Raw genomic sequence first — 23,948 nt, forward strand, 5'->3', positions numbered from 1 at the left:
GACTGCAGTTAGAAGACATTATCAAAGAACAATAATGTTAGCGTGTGTCTAAAAAAAAAAGAAAAGGAATATCAAGAAAAAAAACGTACATAATGATTGAGAAGATGAAATGAAAAACAACGTTTTATAGAAAAAGGTAACAAAAAACGAAAAGAAAAAAAAATTATGACAAGCGTTTGAATGAGGCGTGTGCGAAAGATGCCATAGGTGTTGTAATTAGGAAAAATTTATGATTATAAATATATGATAATGAATAATAATTATTGGTTATACAATAATAATATTAATAATAACGATAATAGCAAAACGTGTAAATGAAGTAAAAAAGGGAAAGAAAATTATGGAGAGAAAAATGCAAAAAAAAAAAAAAAAGATCACAAAAAGAACAGAATAAAAAGAATTGCAGTGAATGACGATAAGTTACGCTGGTGTTGTTAATGTTGTTGATACTGAAAAAAGATCATTGTTGTTAATATTTGTTTCCCCTGCGAAATAATAATATCTACTGAAAGCGCTGTCAAACTTCCTGGACAGGGTCTTGATTTTTGTATTTAAATGAAACTAAAACTTTTATAACCACTATTATACATGTATGTATGTATGTATGTATTACAAAATGAAAAACTGCCAGTCTCTTATCAATGATTATAAGTCTATACCAGGTAAAACATTATATATATATATTATATGTACATGTACACACATGAATACATATTTATAATAGGTATATGTAATTACAAAGAAAAAGTACAATCACTTACTGCTTAAATGCGCAATTGATACAACATACATACATTTATACGTCTGTTTGTTACATTTTTTTTTTTTTTTTCTTCAAACACAATTTCATAATACATACACGTATTACGTATTTATAAGCGTGTCTTCCGTATCATATAACACAGAAATATATTATTTACCGAAATCATCTTAATTATCCACATATAAAAAAGTCACAGTACACGACGCATTGAAATCGCAGTATTAACTTCATCTTCATTATTTTTACTTCGTTTTACCATCTTAATTTGAATCGTGAAGTACTCAGTTATTACAATTCAACAAAGCTCAACATCTTTTCTTTTTTTATTACCTTTAATTTCTTGGTATATATTAAATATCTGTATAATAATGTATACGTGATTGAAATTATGCACATACATGCATATCTTGACCCTATTTGGAATAGTTTGCAGTGCTTGCTAATGACTGAAGTTATTTTTAACCATATACATATGATATATAGCTAATAGTGTTCATGAACATTCCAAAAAAAGAAAAAAAGAAGAGGAAAAAATTAATAGAAGATAAATAACTAAGAGACGAGAGAAGAAGGAAGAAAGAAAAACAAAATAAATATTAATACGAGAATATCTCATCTACATGTTCTATCTCGCATAGGCACATATATGTAATTATAATAATTATGATTGTGACAAAGTGCGCAGAAATCCATTTTTAAATGTACTTTGATACCGGGTGTAATGTGTTATACGTATACATATACATGTACTATACGTGCGTATATTATGAATACTTCTATTGGAACTTTGTAAAAATCCCCGAGCTATATTTAATCGTGTAAACTGTTTGCAGCACAGATACGTCGTACCAGGAATTGGTCAATTCCAATTTGTCTTTATCCCTAACGATATATCGTTATCGCTTTCAAGTATACATAAATCAGAGTAATGAAAAAAAAAAAATAAACATTGATATAAACAACATACTTTTTAGATTCAGACAAGATGTATGTATATAGAAAAAAAAAATTGCTAATCGCTGTGTGTGCGAAATCATGATATACATACGTATGTTTATAACAGGATTGTTATTTATAGTGATACAAACCAGGAAATTTAACTGACTCAATTGCTTGACTCTTTTGCCGTATGCGATTAATTGTGTGATTTGAATATGACCCGTTATTGAATGTCGTAATTTTCTTACGTCTATCGTTTCGCAAACAAAACGTATTTCGATATTTGTCAATCAATGGTCATATTCGTTACAGGGGATTTGTGTAAATTAACATTCTACTATGAACATTCTTTTGAGAATGATATCTCTTTGAGACCGATAAGTCGAAAATTTAGCGAAAACGAAATGGCGAGTAAAATGAATTGTTTATACCTGACATTTGGATAAAATCGGATATTTCGTGGAGCAGCGGGCGTTAAGAAAATTGTTAAAATTTATTCGGATCATTTATTCACGGGTATTTTCCTATTTCGTTGTTCGCAATTTTAATTAACATACGTAAATAATTGATTGTTACTCTACGATGTGCGAATACTTTTAATTTCCGTCACTTCTAATCGAATTTCCTACTGTTTCCGATCTTATGTGTCTTCACAAATATATGCGAAACGGTTATTACAACGGCTAATCAGAAGGAAGAATAAAACCAAACAGAAAGTAGAAGAATGAACAATCATAGTTTGAAAATAACCGATGCAAACATGCTCTTTAACGACCTTATATTAGTTACCAAACATTATTATTTTTCGTTTCTTTTTGTATCATAAAATTGTTTTTATATGTATAAATTATATTATATTATGAATACAGAATTTAGAGAGAAATATTTGACTATTTTGTGTTTCGCCAAGATACCGAAAATGATAACGACGATGACGACGATGAGAAATTTAAGTATCAGGTAGCTCGTTGTTTGTTGAATAATGCGCACTGATTTTAGTAGCGATGTAAAAAAATTAGATTTTATTTTTAATGCGACGGACTGTTTGGTCCGAGCTGCGAAGCAATTCGGAAAGAAAAAATACTTTTTCATTCGGTGCAGCAATTTATATTATATTAGTCAAACTGTTGTTGTTGATGATTTTACTTTTCTTATCTTTTCCTCAAATAATCAAAGACGTGCTGTTAGCAAAGAAGTCTCTTTACGAATTTCGTTGAGGAAAACAACAATAATTGCTTTGAATTGACCATATCTAGATGACATTGACGGAAGCTCATGACTTACAGTATTAAGATCAATAATATTGTGTACAAATCACTAATGCATTACCGTGAACGATCTGATTGTCATAAAAGGAACACAAATAAGCGGCAAGTAGATTACAATATATGATATCACATTTTTTTAACAGCATGTTAAGCGTAAGACGTGAGATCATACATTGCACACTACTAAAATCGCATAACTTGTTACAACATTATCGCTAACGCGTGCTTTATTAATGCCGATCATATTATGATTGCAAAACTAACTACAAATGTGGAAAGTAAAATTAGCTACTTTGCACAAAACTCGTGACGTCTTGCTTGCACATTGGATCCAATTGTACATGCAATACATCAGAGTAATTGCATAATTTGCGTAGATCGATATTATGTGAAATTAGATCCGCGGAGTTATTTATTAGTTCAACTTTTTTGTTCTATTCTTTTTCTTATTTACTGAAAATACCATTTTATTCAGAAGTATAATAATTGTGGATAAAAACCAAATTTCGTCATTATACATTTATTCAAATCCAAAATCGAGAGTTTAAATAAATTAGTTCTAAGTTTCTTATAAATTACATAAGTTTTCAATGTGCATATAAAAAGAAATATACGTGTAAATATTAAAAAAAAATGTATTCCAACTGGTGCATTCTGTTACTGAATATAGTATATAAATCCACACACACATACACACAGGCATATTTATATACTTACTGTATATGTATATGTATGGGGATCAAAAAGTCGGTAGATATTTTAGTTCAATTATTATAATATTGAAATTTATTTTCACCTTTATTTTACAATTCCAATTGTCTGTATAAAAATCGTACTTATCATAAACTAAAGTATCATATAGTTTATTAATACTGATAATGATAATAACAACAACAGCAACAACAACAACAACAACAACAACAACAATAATAATATATAAATCCAAAGTATAGCGAATCGTATTTCCATTAAATACATTTTTTCCCGCATTGTCATTTTTTCCTTCCTTCTAATAAATTCAATTTAAATGGCAAAAATGTTTGGCTAGCTGATATGAGGTTCAATGAGAGTAACGCTTAGTGACTAGTCAAGTTTGACAAAACCCTTGAATGAATAAATGGCCTTTATATTAAATTTATTAATAAAGCTTCAATACAAAGATAATAAAATTTATACAATTTATAATTTAACAAATTAACTCTCAGATCGTTTCTACCTATACATACATACATACATACATACATGCATACATTACATAGCATAACTAGAATATCATGTAATTGTATAAATGTAGATAATTAATGTGATGCGTTACATAATTTCGCCGCTTTATTGTGTATAAATTGAACGCGGTTGAGAAATTCTTATTATCAAATACTCATTATACGCATACATGATGTTCTGTGCTGCCTCCGTGTACATCCAAGGCTTGGAAGAAGCGAAAAAAAAAAATTAATAATAAATGAGTGAAAAATAAAAAATAAAGAAAGCAAGAGGAAGAGAGAGCGAAAAAATGAAGAAATTCTGGACCACTGCAGTTATGCAATGAAAACTTGAATATGCTAGTGTATAAACATACAATATACGAACGGCTGAATTATCGAGTTAACCCGATTCTGTGACAGAAGTGATAAATTATAAAAATATTATTCCTTACAGCTTTGATGGTTCGGCGAACTGTTGCTGTAATTATTGATACGATTATAGAAGTCATGACGATGATCACGGTGTAGTACGTAAAATAGACAAATTCACGATTAATCTATGAGTGAATAATAATAAACGAGATGATGATCGCTGTTAATCGGATGGCTGTTTTATACTTGCGTATGAGTATAACTTAAATATGAAAATAAAAAAAGTGTAATAACAAAATGCGTAACCATGTTGCGTATATATTACCACTCGTTCAAGAAACGCATAATGAGTAAAGATCAAAAGAATACGTCATTCAAAATCCTGCAGCGCCGTGTCTCGAGTATATTGTATATATAAATATTAATCAATATGTACACATTATACACACGTTAATGTGACTAATTGATTTCATAATATGATTTATTTAATAGCAATGACATTACTAAAACATAAAATTGTTATTGTTACTGTTATTATTATCATTCTTAATATTATTATTGTTGTTATTATTATTATATTCATAATTGCGACGTACAATATGTTGCACATTTTCAAAGAAATGATTTGTATATACGAGTATATATGTGATATATCAAAGATACGGCACTGTGCATATGCATATACATATATTATATATATATATATATATATACATATATATATATCGTCGTGTGTGAGAGTCTGTGTATATATACACACACATTTACAATTGATGATAATAACAACATATTGCTATGTGTACACCTAACGTATTGTAAGCTGTTCTTGTAATTTTTATATACCAACTGCATAATTTACTAGCATTATACCTATATACCTATACGTGCGTGTGTGTGTGTGTGTGTGGGCGTGCGTGGATGCGTGCGTGTGTATGTGTGTGCACGAATATACATTGAAGGCTATGGTAAAAAGTGAAAAATAAAAAAATTTCGATGTATAAAATAAAACAAGAAAAGAACTGCTTATCGGATAAAAATACGGCGAAAAATAGGAAAAGAGGCGAAGAATAGTAATAACAATAATAACAAAACATCAAATGGAATATACATATTATAAAGTAATAAATTATTATTATTATTATTGAATTAGTGAATTATATAATCTAATTACCAATTTATTAAAATTAAGGATCGTGGATCTGTAAAATTGTCACGTGTAACAAACAAAGAAAACACATAATGATAAAACAATGAAGCCATGTTGTGTAACATTTTGATTATTATTTAAACGTTGATCCGGCAATAATACTTATGTACTGTAACGGGTACGGTTTATCTTGGGGCCGAAGTCTATGAGATAAATCCGTTATTGTGTGTTCTTTATCAAATTCTGATGAAACAATAGATTTATAAGGAACCTCCTCTGATGGGTAAAAGCTGGATCGGCTTATCAGACCCAAAAACCCTGGATAGTCGAACTGCACGGACTTGGGTATCACCAAAGCCGCCTTGGATATGTGAACAGGCACCTCCGCCCGTTGTTCCCTTCAGTAAGACAAGGGCTTGTAGGCCGTTGCTTCAAACTGGAGACAAGTGAGAGAGACGTATGTCACCTATTTGTAGATACGGGCTAACCAGTACTTCCTTCTAATCGCGAACTCGGAATAAACAGAGTCGCCTTCCTGTATTTTTTTACGAGTTATTGACCCAAAACACGGCCAACCTTCCAGACCAGGGACTACATTGACTGGCTGTTGGTTTATTCCCCTCCCCTTTTCAAGATAAAGTTATATGCTCGAAAATATGTTGACGCCGGGACAGACGAGTGTATATTTATATAGAATACTTGTTTTAATAGCGATAAATTCAGGTACAAGGCTCTTTGTCAGTAGACAATGATACGGTTTTACAAAATTTAACCGTAGAGAAACAAAAAATAAAAACAAAATTAAAGAAATAATAAAACTATCAGAATTTATCGGTTCTGCTCCTAACTTCCCTACAGCTCAAGGGTGAAATACGCTGCTCTATTCAATATTTCCTCTAGAGGTCCCGGGCTATCGTGGACTCTAATTTCTATACTCTTTTCAAATTTCGGACTACGCTCTTTGCTTGAATTTCCGCTCTAAATGTCGTGAAGCTAATTTCGATAACTCTCTCTAGACGAGAAACGCTTCGTACCATAATGACGCAACTCGGCGCTTTGCCGGACAATTTGTAACCGCTCTTCGTGGTCCTCCAGTTTTATACTCTCCCAGGGCTGTTGTTGGGTTATCCTGTCGACGTCATTTCCCTATTTGTGTGTCCGGTTGTGGGTCGTCATCCTCGTATGCGTTGGTCACGGTCGATGTCGATGGTGTTCGCGATCGGCTGTCTGTGTCAGTTGTTGAGGCGATTTTGAACAGTTGTCCCTTACAGTACGTAATATTACACGTATTATACCGATCGTATACACATTATTACACTTCGTTACTTTTCTACGATCATGATCACGATCGACTTGTATTATATGTATTCTCTGTTATTTGCAGGGGAGAGAATAACGAGAGTATTTTTTTCTTCAACTCTACTAGCTGCAAGAAATCAAATACGTAAACAATCTGTTTCCCGATTGCGAAACCATAAGGTAAACAAGTTTTGAATACTAAAACATTCTCCTAAGGTCATCTAACAATAAGGACTTTTTCTGTAACGTTCGTAACTAAAAACTTTGCATGTGTAAAATATTCGTGAATTGATTTTCAAATTTATCAGACAGATTTGTTGAAGTCACGACGATTTGTAGATAGATATAATTATAAACGAATTCGAAGATTTTTGAAAATGAAATGGTTTATCCCCTTCAGATGAGACATCATTAGTTTTGTCAGTCTTATCCAGTCTTTCCTCAATAACTTATCCGTTTCTTTAAAGATCGAGCTGCATGATAACCCGAGTCATATAAATAAAGATATCGCGCTTTTAACAAACCGATCTATTTCTTCTGGTATAATCCACAGTGAACACACTTCTCCGTTACGGCGAAGAATTCGAAAGTGATCAGCGTAGGCGGTTTCTTATTTCTGATTTATATCGTAAACTTGTAAATTGTTGGTGACGGAAACTGTGAGTTTGAAAATGGCAGGTGAGATTCTTTGAAATATACGTTAAATATAGTTATTAGAAAAGTTTTAGAAACTTGGTTGGATGTAATAATGCCTGAAATACTTCAATGCTTCAGAGATTTCCGTATTGAAGGATGGATTTCAACTCGAAATACCGAATTCGGCACCGATTCCCATTTTCTACCAGTGGCTGCGCGATCATTGCAGGTATGAATAAGTGGAATTAGTCAAAAAAATCAGACAGATTTTCCCGTAATAACGATTCCCCATGATATTTCCAGGTGTGACGAATGCTACAATGATACAACGAATCAGCGCAAGCTCAGTATTCTTGATTTTCCCCCGGATATATTTCCTCGTGAATACAATCTCTCTGACGGAGTGCTCGATGTCATTTGTAAGATTATTTAATACGTAAAAAAATATCTTATCAGGCAATGCTCGCACAGTTTCATGACCTCTTTATCGTCTCGATTTCAAGGGGACGGAGGTCACAGATCAAAATACCAAATCTCTTGGCTGGTGAAGAATGCTAGATTTTTGGGCGACAACCAAGAGCGAAAAATCACCCCTGTTCCTTGGTTCAAGCTCCCGGATGTTGCAAGGGTGGAATTGAATTCCTACATGAACACGGACGCAGGTTTATCCGAGGTTCTTTCATCCCTACTGCGATATGGAGTAGCGTTTGTCACTCATGTGAGTATGGGGTTCGGAAAAAGCCAAGTATTTGTAATTTACGAGAACAATATATTGCGTTACAAGGGCCCAAATTTGGCGGTTGCGACGAGTGTGAAATTTGCGCCTGAGCGAAGAGAGGGCAGCAATCACGCACACACGGTAGTTTTTATAACAAGCGAATGAAAAGCAGTGGGCCTTACTTGGCAGTGTCGCAGGACGTGATTGGTCAATTTTTTCTCCCTAGGGGCGAAAGTGAGTCAACTGTGGGCTGCGCGTGCGCAAACCCATATCTACAGCACAGATGAAATTGGCTACTTGTTCGTCTCGCTAAATTGCTACGCAGAGTCCCGCACTTTTCATGCACGTGTGATAAAAATGTAATTTAACCCCATGTTGCGTTTTTCAGGTGGATACCACCATAGCCGCGACGGAAAAAGTGATAACCAGAATGGCGCCAGTTCAGAAGACTTTTTACGGCGAAATGTTTGAAATTCACAACGGCGAGTTCGAAGACGACAGTGACGTCACTCCGAAACTTGATACTGCACTGCCATTGGATGCCGCCTTCTCGAACAACTATCTTGATGCTCATACGGATAATACCTCCTGGTCCGACGCTGCAGGGTAAAGAGTACACAGATATATGGTTTTAGGGTTGAAAAACCAAATACATTTAGGTTTACTCGAATGTCCTGTCGTTTTGCGATTGAGATGTAGGGAAATGCCATTCATACATACAGCCTACATCATCTGGAAATTGAGAATCAGAAAACACGCCCGTTACGAAATTTCCAGAAATGTTATTTACTCTAATGATAGTCAACGCGAATGAAACAATACTTTTATTATTTAATCGAAATGAATCTGCGTCAATTAAAATAACACAGGCTATAGTATCAACAATTTGAGCAAATTAGGCTTTATAATTACAGTGTGCAAGGTGGTTGAACTTTGGTGGTTGTTTAACCGATTCCAATGTTTTGGGGTCATTTGTCGAAAATTACCTGAGAAAAATTCGAGAAATCTTATATTGCAGTACGATTAGTTATACATGCACAAATGAAATTATCTCATCCACTCTGGTGATGATTACTTGTAAAACGTTTTTCCGGTAATCTCTACAGGTCTCCACGGTTAAAATAAAATAAGCTCGGTAACATTCGAATCTAATAAAAGACGCCAGAGTCGAATCATTTTGAACGTTTCGGCTATAAAAACTTTTCTCCAATTGCTAATACCTTACATCTATCGTGTTATTAAAATTCGTATAAATTCATGATGTTATAGTAAGAATGTAGCTGCATTCGTTTTTACTATCTTTCGTGCAAATAACACGCCTGATAAGTTTTTAAACGCTATTTTTCTTCTCCTGCAACATTTGACCGCAGTACATGCAGACGGTTCGAATGATTCACCCTTAAAAAATTCAGGCTACAAGTGTTCCACTCCCTGAAACCGGCGACAAAAGGAGGAGAGACGATCCTGGTGGATGGTTTGAACGTTAGTATGCTGATAAAACAGCAGTCTCCGGAATCTTACGAGAGATTGACTCGGATGCCAATCTCCGCAACTTACATCGATCCGGGTCAGCATCACACTCACGTGGATCCGCTTCTGAAGCTCCACCCTGTCACTAAGGAGCTTTTGCAGATCAGGTTAACTTTGTTCACAGTTTGTACCGTTTCGTATTGTCACGATAAAAGTCTGTCAAATGAAGTAATTCGCATCCGCCGTTTTCGACCACAGGTTTCAACTCTACGATCGTACTGTGCTAAGGACTCTTCCTTACGATCATATCCAGCAACATTACCACGATCTTCGCCTCCTCGCTTCCGTCATAGCCGACAAAAGTGGCGAAACCCTGGTAAAACTTGTACCTGGGGAAGTAGTCTTTATAGACAATTGGAGGGTGTTGCATGGCAGGACTGCGTACTCAGGTTCCAGACTTCTTACTGGCTGTTACGTGGCTCGCACCGACTGGCGAAGCAGAGCCACAGTCATGGGCCTGATAGATTATTGACTATAATCTCGAATTAATAAATAAACAACAGGCCGTGAACCTATATTAGGATCAAGAAATGAGTGGAGGATAGTTCATTAATTCAAGTTTTTATTGTAATAACGCAGACCGAATATGTATTTTTTTAATGTTCAAAGTTAAAAATAAGTAAAATATGATAATAGCATATCTTAAATAATGAATTTCGTATGAATTAACGGTAGTTGGATTTTGTGATTTGAAATTCTATTCCAGCTAAAACTCTCTTTCGCTGTTTCCCTATCTTCTGTGGATATATTATTCAAAATCATGTCCGAGCAAACTATATGCATTTTAATCTTTGTACTGTTTGCAATATAATTATTAGCATTACGATACAAAGTTTTATTGATATTCTACACGCTTTGATAACCCCGCCCATGTGTGTCAGTTACACTTCCGATAAGCAGAGTTATACTTTTAGAGGGTCGCTGTCCATTCTAATCATTTCCAACTGTCACTTCGTCGTGTTGCCTTGAGAAGCCATAGATCAACGTCTCTTTACACGCTTGGTGTGTGTGTGTGTGTGTGTTGATCATTTGTGACATCTGCGTCAATGGAAAAAGCAGGTAAACTTATCAAATACTTCGTTACTATACGCTGTGATGCTGTACGAAATACTTCAATGCTTCAGAGATTTCCGTATTGAAGGATGGATTTCAACTCGAAATCCCGAATGCAGAGCCAATCACAATTTTCCACCAGTGGCTGCGCGATCATTGCAGGTATGAATAAGTGGAATTAGCCAATGAAATCGGACCGATTTACGCATAATAACGATTCTCCGGAACATTTCCAGATGTGCCGAATGCTACAATGATACAACGAATCAGCGCAAGCTCAGTATTCTCGATTTTCCCCCGGATATATTTCCTCGTGAATACAATCTCTCTGACGGAGTGCTCGACGTCATTTGTAAGATTATTTAATGCGTAAAAAAATATCTATCAGGCAATGCTCGCACAGTTTCATGACCGTCATATCGTCTCGATTTCAAGGGGACGGAGGTCACAGATCAAAATACCAAATCTCTTGGCTGGTGAAGAATGCTAGATTTTTGGGCGACAACCAAGAGCGAAAAATCACCCCTGTTCCTTGGCTCAAGCTCCCGGATGTTGCAAGGGTGGAATCGAATTCCTACATGAACACGGACGCAGGTTTATCCGAGGTTCTTTCGTCCCTGCTGAGATATGGAGTGGCGTTTGTCACCGGTGTGAGTACAACAATCATTACATTATCCTACATGAAGGGTATGAAGCTTTAGGTTTTTAATACCGATGTTACCGTAATAGAAACACTTCACAAAGATGACCATCCGTTTCATTATCTTCTGTGAATGACGAGGCTGAACGCTTTTTTCAGGTAGAAGCTACCCTCACCGTTACCGAAAAAGTGATAACCAGAATGGCGCCTGTACAAAAAACTTTTTTCGGCGAAATGTGGGAAGTTCATAACGAGGAAATTGCCGATGCCAGTGAAGTCGCATTGGAGACCGACATAAAGCCGCACTATGACACTGCATACACAAGCATCGCCCTTGGTGCTCATACAGACAATACCTACTGGTGCGACGCTGCAGGGTAAGTAAGAGGTGTTTTTTAAACTTCCCACAGACAACGAGCTTTCAAATTTCAGCCTGCAAGTTTTTCATGGTCTGGAGCCTGCGAGAATCGGAGGAGAAACGCTCCTCGTAGATGGCCTGAACGTTAGTATGCAGCTGAAACAGAGGTATCCGGAATCTTACGAGAGACTGACGCGGATGCCGGTTTCTGCGACCTATGTGGAAGAAGGTCAGCACCATACGCACGTGGATCCGATCCTGAAACTCCACCCCGTCACTAGGGAGCTTTTGCAAATCAGGTTGGCTGGTCTCTTAGATTTTTCCATTCTTGTATCGAGAGGGAGCAGCGAAATGAAGTAAAAATAAATCAAATTAAATAAAAATATCAAATCCCTATCACAGATTTAATCTCTACGATCGTTCTGTGCTGAGAACTCTTCCTCGTGATCAGATACAGCAACACTATAACGATCTGCGCCTCATAGCTGCTATTGTGGCCGACAAAGAGGGGGAAAACCGCGTGAAACTTTCGCCTGGAGAAGTAATTTTCATTGACAACTGGAGAGTAATGCATGGCCGGACCGCGTATTCTGGTTCCAGACTACTTGCTGGTGGTTACGTGTCACGTACCGATTGGCGAAGTAGAGCTGCAGTCATGGGTCTGCTTGATAATTGAGGGTATGCACGAGTATGTATGATCAATTAATTTTCAACAGATGAGCAAGCGAATTAACTGAGAAATCAGCCCACTACGTAATGATACGATACATTTTTTCTATTAATTTTTATCCAATGTACAACGGAAATATAACGTGTGTGGTAGAAAAGAAAGACTTATTAGGATTGATCGTAACATACTTATCGATACATTGTCAAATTTATCCTTAGTACTTGCTATCGGTAGTATGTTCGAAAACGTTGGGTCTCGCATAGGTAATTCTAGAATGATCTTGAGTATCGAAAATTTTTATTATATGTTTCGATACATCGCACCGAACGACGTTTGCAAAATTTTTCTACCGTATGTAATAATATAGTCTCTAATTTTCAATGTCTGTGAAAAAATGACAAGAAATTATACAATTGGGAAACAAATCATAACAGTTATTATACATGGCATCACGCTTTGGAAACTTCTCTTATTCAGTGAAGCTTGTCGTGCTTGGCTAATGTATAACTCGTAAAAGAAAAGGTGCAAACGCAAACGATTACGAACGGTATTAACGAAGCTTAAAGTCGTTCAAAACTCAGTTTTATTTTTATACTTATTGTTAGTTAATCGAAATACCGTAAAATTAACTTAAACACTATTCACGAAGTCTACCGGTTTTACCGAGAAATTTCCTAGACTCAATTTTCACGTCCCTTAAAATCCTTACTTCACAATATTTGAGATCTCGACATCAGACTTTTTTTTTCTTTCCAGATGATGGCAAGAGTCTGTCCTCAACGATCTCTGGCAAATTGTCTTCTAGGGAAGGTTCGAACCTTGTTGATGTAGAGGTAGACGCTTTTGCCCGACGACCATTAATGCCAGTAGTAGAATTCAATTCCATATTTGTTTTTACGGGAATATCAGGCATCGCTAAATCTCCGTCAGTTTTTTCACAAGTCAATGGCTGAACAGAATTGTCCTCGTCGTTGTGTCGGTTTTCCATTATGTCAATCCTGGGTGGCTTTTGATGAAGACTGTTTGTACCTTCCAGGTCCTTAAAAACCACAACATTTACATGTACCTCACAATAACTAGTCCTTTCATATTTTTGAATTTTTTTATATCTGAAGAATTTTTGCTTTGCTTCAGCAAAAAGCTAATTTTAAATGAAGTAGATCAAATTTTGCCAGATTTAACGAATACTGTTTATTTTATTCTATATTTATATCCAGTAGTGGTTAAACAGCACATAAGGATAATGGAAAAAAAAAATTGAAACGGAACTTGTTTCCCTGCATCATTTAACATTTTGCAATATTACAACACCCATACGTCTTGAATATTTTTGGGAACCAATCCCAAACTGTCTAACATTCCAGTCGCCTCGGAATCCTCGGTAGGGTAAGCTGATATCCTTTTACATTTGATCAAATGCGTCGCTGCAAAAGAACCGAAAGATGTTATCAGAATATAAAATTGGATATAAAAAATGATCTAAGACCAGTAGTAAATGAATGAATATACATTGATACCTAATTGGTTTCCATCAACCGACGAAAAACCGCAAGGACACTGCATTTTATTTTCCAAGGGTATGTTCAGCAGTGGTGAAAGTACTGCTAAGCCGGTCAGTGGTCTAGCATTGTGAAACTGTTGCTGATGTTCCTTGAAAGCTCGCCAACAGCACGTCGAGTATTTGCAGTGCAAGCATTTCTGTTCACCGCTGTAAATTATTAAGTATTACACCATACGGTCATATAACAATCGAAGCGACCATTGTACGAAATTAGTTCTACAACCAAAAAACCGACGGGTAATCTTACGGGTAATGTTCAAGCTCATCTATGTCCTCCTCGCACTCCTGACAAGCCAACTTAGGTGGAGCAAGAATTCTAATCGGTCCTTCGGACCATGTCTTCACATTCTCAGTGTTGGGTAATTCCTGTATAGGACTATCTATTTCGATACGTTTCACTGGATTACGTGGTCTCGGTATCATTATACCGTTTTCAGTTGCGATGTACGGAATAATTTCTGTGAAAATTGACGAATACGGTAATTTAGACTGTAATTATTAATCAGATATTATTGATTCTCACGCAGTTCTCAACTTACTAGGGCTAGACAGAAAAATGTGCAACTCTTTCTGATGCGTTATCAGCGCACTTTTTTGGTTGAACCAAAGACAGCATCGCCGACATTTGTTACCCCTCCCTTCTTCACGCCTCAATGAATGCCTCTGCATGTGCAATAAGTAGGCATGAACAACTGGTAGAAGAGTGCCTGAATTACCATCCGTGCAGAACTGAATCACCTGTTTAACGCGCGAATTTTAGTTAATACACAGAATTGGCAATGACCGGGTAAAAGTCAAATGCACCGTTCTTCTTACCTTGAGACAATAAGGACACATCAGACCGTCCCCTTTCTCATGGATTTTATAGTAATGATCGATGACATCTTTATGACTAGATGAACGATAACCACAGGTCTCGCATCGGTATGGCATTTCCGACGGATAATGAGTAGCTGCCATGTGATTAGCCAGTAGCGTACCAATCACTGAAAAGAAAATTAACGGTACAGCAGTCTTATCTACCTTAATGTTTACTAAAGTAATACAAGGTACTCACAATTGAGCATCGACTCACCAAACTTTTCTTCGCAAATAGCGCATACCACCATGTCACCGTTGGCACTTCGCCCCATTGTGCTGTGCGCTTCGCTAACGTGCGTTGTCATTTGATGCTTGGACGAGAATACAGCGCAGCAATACCTACAGACCGGGGATTCCTTTTGTCCAGGTACTTGTGGCCTTACATGGGTCACCATGTGCTCCATAACTTCTGTATTCGATCGCATTATCGTAGTGCACAGAAAACACTGCACATTATAATACAGAGTGTATCTTAAATGAATGTTACACATCTATCTTTCAATTACTTATCGAGATCATAGAAAATTCTGTGCCCACTTTCATTTAGTTTTACAAGTGGAAATTCCCGCGAAAATATTGTCGCTAGCTCACCTTCATGTTTATGGAACTTTTACGCTCATCTAAAAGCCTGTTCTTGTCACCCTCCATTGTAGCATAGTAGTACTCCTGAAGTTGTATGTTGTCGCCGCCCTTGTTTTCCCTGTCTCTAAATCTCAGTTCGGGCGTCGATCTTTTTACTTCAGGCTCGGGACTCGTGCCTTTAGAAGGTATGAGTCTTTTTCGGTTTCGTTTAGGCCCCGGTTTATTGTTGTTTCTAGTCAAGTCAACCTGTGTTATAGTCTGAATAATTTCCGCGTTGTTTGATACTGGCTCCTTTGGGATCGAGACCATTGGAGCCAGCTGTGGCGGAGCCAGGTTTGAATAAGACCAATCCTGGAATGGATTTGCTGCAATCTTAGCCAAACGATCTAGTAAACAGTCAGCTGAAAATTACAGATATTGATAGTCAACTTGGAGGTATATAAGACTGCTTTTTCGTTCTCATCCAAAGAATCCAACTTACGAGAATCAATTCTAGTCTGCTCCGCTATGTGGATTATTATATTGTCAAATGCACGAGCTGCTGTTTTACCAAACATTTCACGCCAGACAAGGTCGTCTAGGAATTGTTGTATCATTTGTCTACTAAGAAGACTTAGCGTGTTTTGAAACATTCTTGGTACGATTTTTCTCAGGTATTCCATAATGTGGTAATTACTGAATGTGTTCCTGGGATTTTGTTCAGAAAACGCTGACTGCATCACATTGTGAAATCCCATTTCCTGGAGGGTAGATTTGTCGACTGTGTAATCGGTAAGTATTTTGGATTCTTTGTGGACCCAGTCTCGAAGCGGATTTAATATATTGTGAAACCTTCGTTTGAAGGACCTGTCGCCGTCATGAACAGGGTCACAAGCGCGCAGTCGAATTTCCTGCGTTTCCAAATTCAAGATACCCAATACTTCTACTTTGACCTGTTGAACGAGAGATTAAACATATGAGTTCATCTACAAAATAAATAATATCAAAGATTGAAAAGATAGGCAACATACTTACCTGTAATGAGCACAAGTCGATACATAGAATAAAAATTTACCTGTCTCAGATTTCCATCTTGCGATGTAGTTCCAAGGCTGATAACTCCGACTTGAACCATAGAATTTTTGCCACCCATTTTACGACTTTTATCCCACACAGCAGCTGTGCAAATGCTGCGAAGATTGGTGTAAAAATTTTTTACATAAACGTTAGATACTTTTACCCAAGAGACGACGTTCTGCACGTTTGTTTGACAAGCCCAGTGATAAATTAACTTTAGTAAAACAGTTGGAGTGTGCGGAGCTCCTTGAAATATCGAGCCAGAGAATACTGAGACAAAACGATCCGGGCAACAGCTCGATATCCACACGTAACCACCAGAGTAGGGAAATGTACCAGAATCACTGTACATTCCAAGTTTCAATTTAGTCTTTTGATAGTTACTACTGTGCAGGTTGCAGTACTGCTCCGATCGCACTAAACCCTGCTGTATTAGCCATTCGGCAAATTTTGTTGCTGAATACATCAAGACGCTCTTAACTTTAACATCTGAAAACAAGATTCGCCATTAACAGGGGTGTTAATCGTGTACGATTAAACGTTTGTTTTTGTTAAAACACCTCGGTACCGACCCAGTTCCGTTCTCTCTGCTTGCGCAAGCTGTGGCGCGATATCTTTTGTGCAAAGGTTTGGCCGGGCAACAACAACCAACGAGGGAAAAGTCCTACCGCCGTTCATTTTATTGAACGTTATCTCTCTGCCATCTGGCAGGTTGCGCTTCGATTCTTCGATCTGTTCACCGCCTGAAATAATTATGGATTTAAATATTTAGTGCAGCAGATAAAAATGATATCAGTCACATCAAACTTATGAGGATAAATCGAGACTCTATACTCACTTGCATTTTTGTTACCCACAGATATACCACCTATGCTAGTGTGTTCTGTTGGTCTTACAATGATTGGGGCAGGTTTCTGTTGTGGTTGCTGCTGCTGCTGCTGCTGTTGCTGTTGCTGTTTAGGAACCGTTTTTATCCTCAGATTTGTCACCCCCTGAGGGCTCGTCGTTGCTGGAACAGATGATTTAATTCTATTGATCAAAACCAGAGGTACGAACAGCAACATTCATGATTATTTCTACCCAAATGTAACTGTATTTAACATCAGATTGCAACTTACTAGGAGTAACGACGTGTGTAGGGGTGCCGGTTTTTCCTCTGGTTCTGGAAACTGGAGTAGGAAGCTGAAATTGGTAACAGAGTTACAAGTATTCATATGCAATATGCACTTCTTTTGCATTCCCAGTCTGAGACCAAACTTTTGTTGACTAAATCAAATTCCAATTTTTGGCACGTCAAATTTAGGGGTAAAAAAATAAACGACATTGTGAACAGCACAGGAAATAATACCCAAAACGCCACCGTTCAAGTGAATTTTAGTTTTCACTCACTTCTTCCATGATATCAGGCTGCTGCACTTGGAGCACTTTTGTTCTACGGCCAGATCTCGTGTACTTGTACTGGATTAACAGAAACAACAATTATGAGGCTGATTTTTGATATACGGAACACATAGATGCATCGATCTACGTACGTTTTCATTGGTTGATTGCGAAGACACTACCGGTGAAGGAGTTGCTTGCGTGGTTGGTGGGGTAGCTAGAAAACGACATAGTGTTAGTTTCACAATTGTCCCAGGAACATTGAGTGGTTGAAAATAATTTTAAAATACAGTTTGCCTACATTGCTGCTGTGTAACTGCTCCCAATATAACACCCATCCGTGGATCCATCACAAGCTGGATATTTCCCTGATTTCCAGGTGGGTTGCTTAACATGTTCAACTTTATAGGCTGCGATTTTGCCTGGTTCTAGAAATAACATCAGCAATGAGTATAATACATAAACTGAATCTTAAAGAGCTCTTGAATCTGAGTTTCACACTTGGAAAGTTTATCATTGGCAATTAAATATGCCAAAATGATGAATCAATTGAATTATTCAACAAAGTGAAACTTACAGGATTCAACAACGAAGACTGGCTAGGTTTGACGATTGCTGGCTGTGGAGCATTTCCTGGCCTGTGGAAAAAGTTCAGGGTAATAAGAAGAGAGTGATGCTCACTATTACTAAAAACATTAGATTTTTAACAGCTGGTTAATTGCTTTAAGATACTTACAATGTGTACTGATACCCTTGGACAGCACCTGCTTGACAGAGTAGCTGACCACCACGTTCTTTGATCACTTCTTCGAGCGTTCCTGCAACCTTAAGAAACATTTAAATATAAAACACCTTTATTAACAGTACATGCTGTTGCTGTATTGAAACACTTTACCAGGAATGCCAAAGTTGTGGCAATTTCCCTTGCCTGAGTTTTTAGTTTTCAAGTTTCTCACTCTATTTAACAGAATATACACAAATTACTTCACGCACGAGTTCTTTACCTTATCATAATTTTCTTTCAACTTTGCATTGTGCGCAAGCTGAGATTCGCTGAGAGGCTCCTCAGAGCAGTCCAAGTTAAGCGTCATGCTGATAGGCCTGGTATGGGTCACAGATCGAGTAATTAACCGTCCTTTCGGCATTGTTAAATTGGTTTACCAACCAGTTCAGGTATCCTCGATCTGAAAACTACAAAGTGATGTTAAAAAGGTTTTCAAAAATGTGTCGCTCCTGAATAGCGGATAGCGATGGTCAACAGGTAGCGGAGTATGTTACATCCATTACATACATTCAACTAAAAAATAGGAGAATATGTGAGAAGCAAAAAAATTGAAAATCATTAAAGAAAAGATTGTAGATTTAGTATTGTAGGTGCAGTAAAATTATGTTGATAATGAATGAGCCTAATTTATTATGGTTACATTAGTGTTTTTACAATAATATGTGTGGGAGTGAGAATTGTACTGTTTAGAAAAAAAATATTCTGAATGATACATTGATGAGGTAATTTTGAATTACAGTTTGTTTAAATAAAAGCTTTGAGGTTGTCCCGTCTACGGGTAAGCAATTCTATTACCTGTATCAAAAACATTGGTTTGTCCGCTACAGTTGCGGCATTGGTAAAACGATAAATTTTGATGTAAATAAAATATAGGTTACGGGACGATATTGAAAATCCTACGGTTAATCAAATGTGATTCAATATAATTTCAGCCTACCTTCACTATTCCTTGGCAAAATACACACTGCAATTTTATCGAGTTTGAATCATTATCACCGCGGGAATATCTTTGTCAAATAACAAAAATCACACAGCGCAACACCGCAACAGCGGTGTAGTCGCGACCACGTTAAGATGGCGGTTCTCGCGCGTCTCCGCGGTGGATACTCTCTGTACTATAGAAAACTAAAAAGAGAAGGCAGAAATAAACGAATGAGCTCGAGTGCGACTGTGGTGGAGATTACTTTTGAAAGAGGCGGTATATGTGACCGTTAGATGCCACGTTCCTGTACTATAGAAAACTAAAAATAAAAGGTAAAAATAAACGAATGAAACCAAGCACGACTGTGATGGAATTTATTTTTGAAACACGCGGTATATAATGTGACTCAATGCCACGTCTCCGCATGATTGGAAAATGTCCTCATGACGTCAGAGCCTATAACTATAGGCGCCATTTTATCATCACATAACCTAAGTTTTTAATTTTAATCGAGGCAAATCGTAATTCTTAGGGTTTCAAATTACTCATGACACATACGTTTAGGAAACATAATCAATAATATACCTATTCTAATGTGGACATGCGAAAAAACACAGACAACAGTCAGCTGTCAGCTGGTTGCATTAGTTCAATTTCTTTCCATCAGATGACGATTTGCAAAGAGTGATAATCTCAATGGAAACGATGGAAACCTTAAAAGAGAAGGTAGAAATAAACAAATGAGATCGAGTACGACAGTGATGAAATTTATTTTTCACACACACGTTATATGTAATCGCTAAATGTGAACTCTCTGTACTATGAAGAACTAAGAAGAGAACGTAGAAATAAACGAATGAGATCAAGCACGATAGTGATGGAATTTATTTTTGAAACACGCGGTATACAATGGGATTGCTAAATGCCATGTACCGAGATAATTCTACGCCCATTAAAATTCAAAGATGTCAATGGACGATGCAGTCTGATGCGTTGAAAACATTTTTACGCAACGATAATGAAATAAAACTTATCCAGTTCAGGGAATAAAATTGTACACGTCGTTTTCACTGTTGTTGTCTTTTTATTCATTAAAATTAATGATATCAAATTTTCCTCAATGTCGTTGCGCTTGCTATTTTTCTTCGGACTGATTGAACAACTAGTTCTTTACACATTCTGAAATCTCTCATCGTATCATAATCGTAAAACACACGATAATTGAATTTTACTAACTTGTACAATAATTATTTCAATAATTTTGCAACAAAAATATTGCAGTTATATATTGTAGGCGGATGCTGGATTTAAATTACAGTCTTGAATATCCTTACAAGTAACACCATAGTCCGATTTGCAATGCACCATAGTTCATGCGAATCATGATACATGAAATTCCGCTTACTGCTTCTCTGCCTTATTATATGGAATATGCGTAAACTGGAACGCTTTTAAGCGTGGATTTTGTAAAGATATTTAATATCTAGAAATTTAAACTAACTACCCACTTATCAACAAAATTACGCAAACGAATCAAACATATAAGTTTTAATTATATCAATAAATCGTTCAGTTATGGCAACATCACCAGTAAGATAACACTATAATACCTACGATGATAATGAACCCTGAGTTTTACTGAACTTGAATTCACGCATTTACTTTTAATTTGATAACGAGCCCTGAGGTCAGTATCGTCAGAACTGTGAATTTGAAAACGTGTAAGATCTTAAATTGGACTACGGAATGAGTTAAATAGATACCAGTTGCAAAATGAATACGGACGGAGTACAATACAGAAAATTTATCTTTATCTAGACGTTGCTTATCCCAATTATAAATTGTCATTAACATCATCCTAGGAACTATTTTATTAAGTACGGGTCAGAACCCTTCAAAATGCGTGATTCCTCAGCCGTTTTTAGAGTGGCTATTGCCTTCGTTCTCCTAACTTTTCACTGCACTGCCTCTACTTCACCATCCCACGAACAAGCGAGCCTGCAACAAGTGGTTATCGTAAGCAATAGTTTTTTCTTATCTTTTCCCTAGTGAAAATGTCCCATGGAATCCATTTGGTTCCTTCCAATTTCCGATGGGATCCTGTAGGAATCCGGCAAATCCATAGGAACTTGGAACATATTTGGATGGATTCTGTGGATTTACTATAGAAATTGTCAATAGTGTTAAAGAACTGCGAATCTCCAAAAAGCCATCATTCTGGTAATGGTATACTAGCTAATTGTGCTACATACGTTGCAGGTATTTCGACATGGCGACAGAGCTCCCCTTAATGTTTATCCGAATGATCCTTATGCTGATTATCCATGGCCTAGCGGAAAGGGAGGATTGACTAAGGTTGGTTGTTAATTTATAAGTAGCAGAAGAGAAGTTTAATTCGGTTTAAAAGCTCGTATCCATATAACAGTACAAAATAACTTTTCGTACAAATTTCGTATGCACCAGAAAGGAATGCTTCAGTTGTACACTCTGGGGCAACGGATACGAGAAATGTATGGATCGTTGATCGACGACGAATACCGCAGCAACGAAATTCTGGTACGTAGCAGCCATTTGGACAGAGCCATCATGTCCGCGCAATCGCTTTTAGCAGGACTTTATTTGCCGGAACCTGAAGACCAGTTCATACCAGGTTTACTTTGGCGTCCAGTTACGGTGCAGACGATACCGCAGGGTGCGGACAAGGTTGGTGAGAATGTTCTGGAAAAAATTACCATCGCAAAACTGTCCATCGATTATTTAGCGTTTTTCATCAGTTGATCGTGATGGACGTGCCGTGTCCGCGCTTTGAGAATGAATCTGCTCATTTCATGTCGGAGTTAGACGCAAGCTATAACGACCCAGTTCTCTTCAACATACTGTCAAAGGGTACCGGTATGAAGATAACATCTTTAGAAAGTGTTTTGTATCTTCGCGACATATTTCAATGTCAGGTAAGATGCTTGAGTCAAGTGATAAAATTTGAAGAATTTATTCACATTGGGCATGTCTCGAAATCATCTAGGAATTAAATGGATTACCATTGCCAGACTGGGCTACAAACTTCTTGAGGAACGAAACCATAAAGGCTAATGCATACGCATACTTTGATGCGCATATGAACAGTTTAGTCCAGAAGCGGCTCAGAGGCGGTAAGTGCGAAAATTTTTCGTACAAATTTCTGGTATTGCACCACTCATGGCACCTACAACCAAGAATTCTATTTAAGTAGGACCCTTGTTGAAGGAAATTTTACAGAATATGTGGATGAGCAAGAACGGAACCAACGAACGCAGAATGCACCTTTACGCTGCTCACGATTATACGCTTGTGTATACTTCGAGGCTCTTAGGATTCAACGAAAAACACATTGAGCCGGCATACGGTGCGTGTTTGATCTTTGAATTGCACACAGTGGACGGTGGACGAGATCACAGAGTCAAGGTAAGTTAATACGATACTTTATTATACTTACGACTTATGTATTTGCATGTTGAAATTTTCAACGAGTTTCTGATCCAGATATCATTCCTGAATACTACGGAAACAACTATTCCGCACCCCTTGAACGTGCCCGGATGTGGAACGTCCTGTTCGCTGGAGACGTTATCAAGAATTTTGAATCCAGTGCTGCCTGAGAACTGGGATAACGAGTGCATGACATAACAAGGCCGCCAATTTCGAAATATTCATATACGAATGTAATGCACAATTGTTGTGGACTGAATTTTTCAAATACGTTTTCATACTATTAGATAATAGGTACTTAATGTTGCATGATCATAAACCTATTTAGAATAAGTTTGATTGCGAAAAATGTGACATATTATACGAAACTAAGAAATTTGCTGAGAAAGCATAAAAATAAAAAATAGAAAAGACGCTACGTCCTAGTCATTGAAGAGCTGTAAAGAATGGCTAGGATAATACAAAGAATATCGGATAAGGTTGTAAGTTTGACTGTTCTGTTAATGACGACTCTGGACTGCGCCCAATCGATTTCTCTTGCAAAATTACGTCGGAATAGTGCCAGAAAGAATTTATTGCAGCACTTTTCAGAATGGCGAAAATTTTCGCCAAATATACAAAGGGGTTAGCCTTACTTTTTCTTCATTTTTTGAGGCAAAAATTTTTGGTCTCAGATTCGATTTAAATGACCCTTTCCTGACCAATTGGACCCCCGGGAACTCAGAAAACGCAGCAAAAA

The 23,948-nt window shown here is 36.9% G+C and overlaps 3 protein-coding genes across 11 annotated transcripts; 2 read left to right on the forward strand and 1 right to left on the reverse strand.

Moving 5' to 3' along the window:
• The first annotated feature begins 7,154 nt into the window (after positions 1–7,154).
• Positions 7,155–14,076, forward strand: LOC124301336 (trimethyllysine dioxygenase, mitochondrial). 4 transcript variants are annotated; one of them, XM_046756248.1, is made up of 8 exons: positions 7,155–7,173; positions 7,547–7,671; positions 7,768–7,858; positions 7,933–8,048; positions 8,133–8,347; positions 8,736–8,953; positions 9,760–9,984; positions 10,076–10,700. In XM_046756248.1, the coding sequence occupies exons 2-8, from the start codon at positions 7,665–7,667 to the stop codon at positions 10,347–10,349; spliced, it is 1,146 nt and encodes a 381-aa protein (XP_046612204.1). In that variant the 5' UTR covers positions 7,155–7,173; positions 7,547–7,664; the 3' UTR covers positions 10,350–10,700. The 4 variants fall into 4 exon arrangements, with proteins under 4 accessions (XP_046612204.1, XP_046612205.1, XP_046612203.1 ...); XM_046756249.1 differs by lacking the exons at positions 7,155–7,173; positions 7,933–8,048; positions 8,133–8,347; ... (1 more) ...; positions 9,760–9,984; positions 10,076–10,700 and adding exons at positions 11,167–11,282; positions 11,366–11,580; positions 11,730–11,947; ... (1 more) ...; positions 12,331–12,606; positions 13,355–14,076 and having other exon boundaries at positions 7,506–7,671; XM_046756246.1 differs by lacking the exons at positions 7,155–7,173; positions 7,547–7,671; positions 7,768–7,858; ... (2 more) ...; positions 8,736–8,953; positions 9,760–9,984 and adding exons at positions 11,002–11,092; positions 11,167–11,282; positions 11,366–11,580; ... (2 more) ...; positions 12,331–12,606; positions 13,355–14,076 and having other exon boundaries at positions 10,345–10,936.
• LOC124301334 (uncharacterized) lies at positions 13,149–19,918 on the reverse strand. Of its 6 annotated transcripts, XM_046756240.1 has the most exons (21): positions 19,760–19,917; positions 19,618–19,643; positions 19,043–19,229; positions 18,775–18,863; positions 18,616–18,676; positions 18,340–18,466; positions 18,191–18,255; positions 18,048–18,116; positions 17,777–17,840; positions 17,497–17,673; positions 17,231–17,401; positions 16,657–17,147; positions 16,084–16,534; positions 15,612–16,003; positions 15,235–15,466; positions 14,976–15,145; positions 14,699–14,897; positions 14,407–14,617; positions 14,116–14,306; positions 13,916–14,022; positions 13,149–13,637 (listed from the first exon to the last, which is right to left on the reverse strand). In XM_046756240.1, the coding sequence occupies exons 3-21, from the start codon at positions 19,181–19,183 to the stop codon at positions 13,332–13,334; spliced, it is 3,714 nt and encodes a 1,237-aa protein (XP_046612196.1). In that variant the 5' UTR covers positions 19,184–19,229; positions 19,618–19,643; positions 19,760–19,917; the 3' UTR covers positions 13,149–13,331. The 6 variants fall into 6 exon arrangements, with proteins under 6 accessions (XP_046612196.1, XP_046612198.1, XP_046612199.1 ...); XM_046756242.1 differs by lacking the exon at positions 19,618–19,643 and having other exon boundaries at positions 19,043–19,222; XM_046756243.1 differs by lacking the exon at positions 19,618–19,643 and having other exon boundaries at positions 17,497–17,667.
• A 1,469-nt stretch (positions 19,919–21,387) lies between these two features.
• On the forward strand, positions 21,388–23,635 carry LOC124299698 (lysosomal acid phosphatase-like). The gene is made up of 7 exons (XM_046752992.1): positions 21,388–21,760; positions 22,004–22,099; positions 22,208–22,447; positions 22,519–22,695; positions 22,767–22,893; positions 22,974–23,185; positions 23,264–23,635. The coding sequence occupies exons 1-7, from the start codon at positions 21,644–21,646 to the stop codon at positions 23,405–23,407; spliced, it is 1,113 nt and encodes a 370-aa protein (XP_046608948.1). The 5' UTR covers positions 21,388–21,643; the 3' UTR covers positions 23,408–23,635.
• Positions 23,636–23,948: the final 313 nt, after the last annotated feature.

The sequence above is a fragment of the Neodiprion virginianus genome, chromosome 3 (genome assembly GCF_021901495.1).
Source record: "Neodiprion virginianus isolate iyNeoVirg1 chromosome 3, iyNeoVirg1.1, whole genome shotgun sequence".
Lineage (NCBI taxonomy): Eukaryota > Metazoa > Arthropoda > Insecta > Hymenoptera > Diprionidae > Neodiprion > Neodiprion virginianus.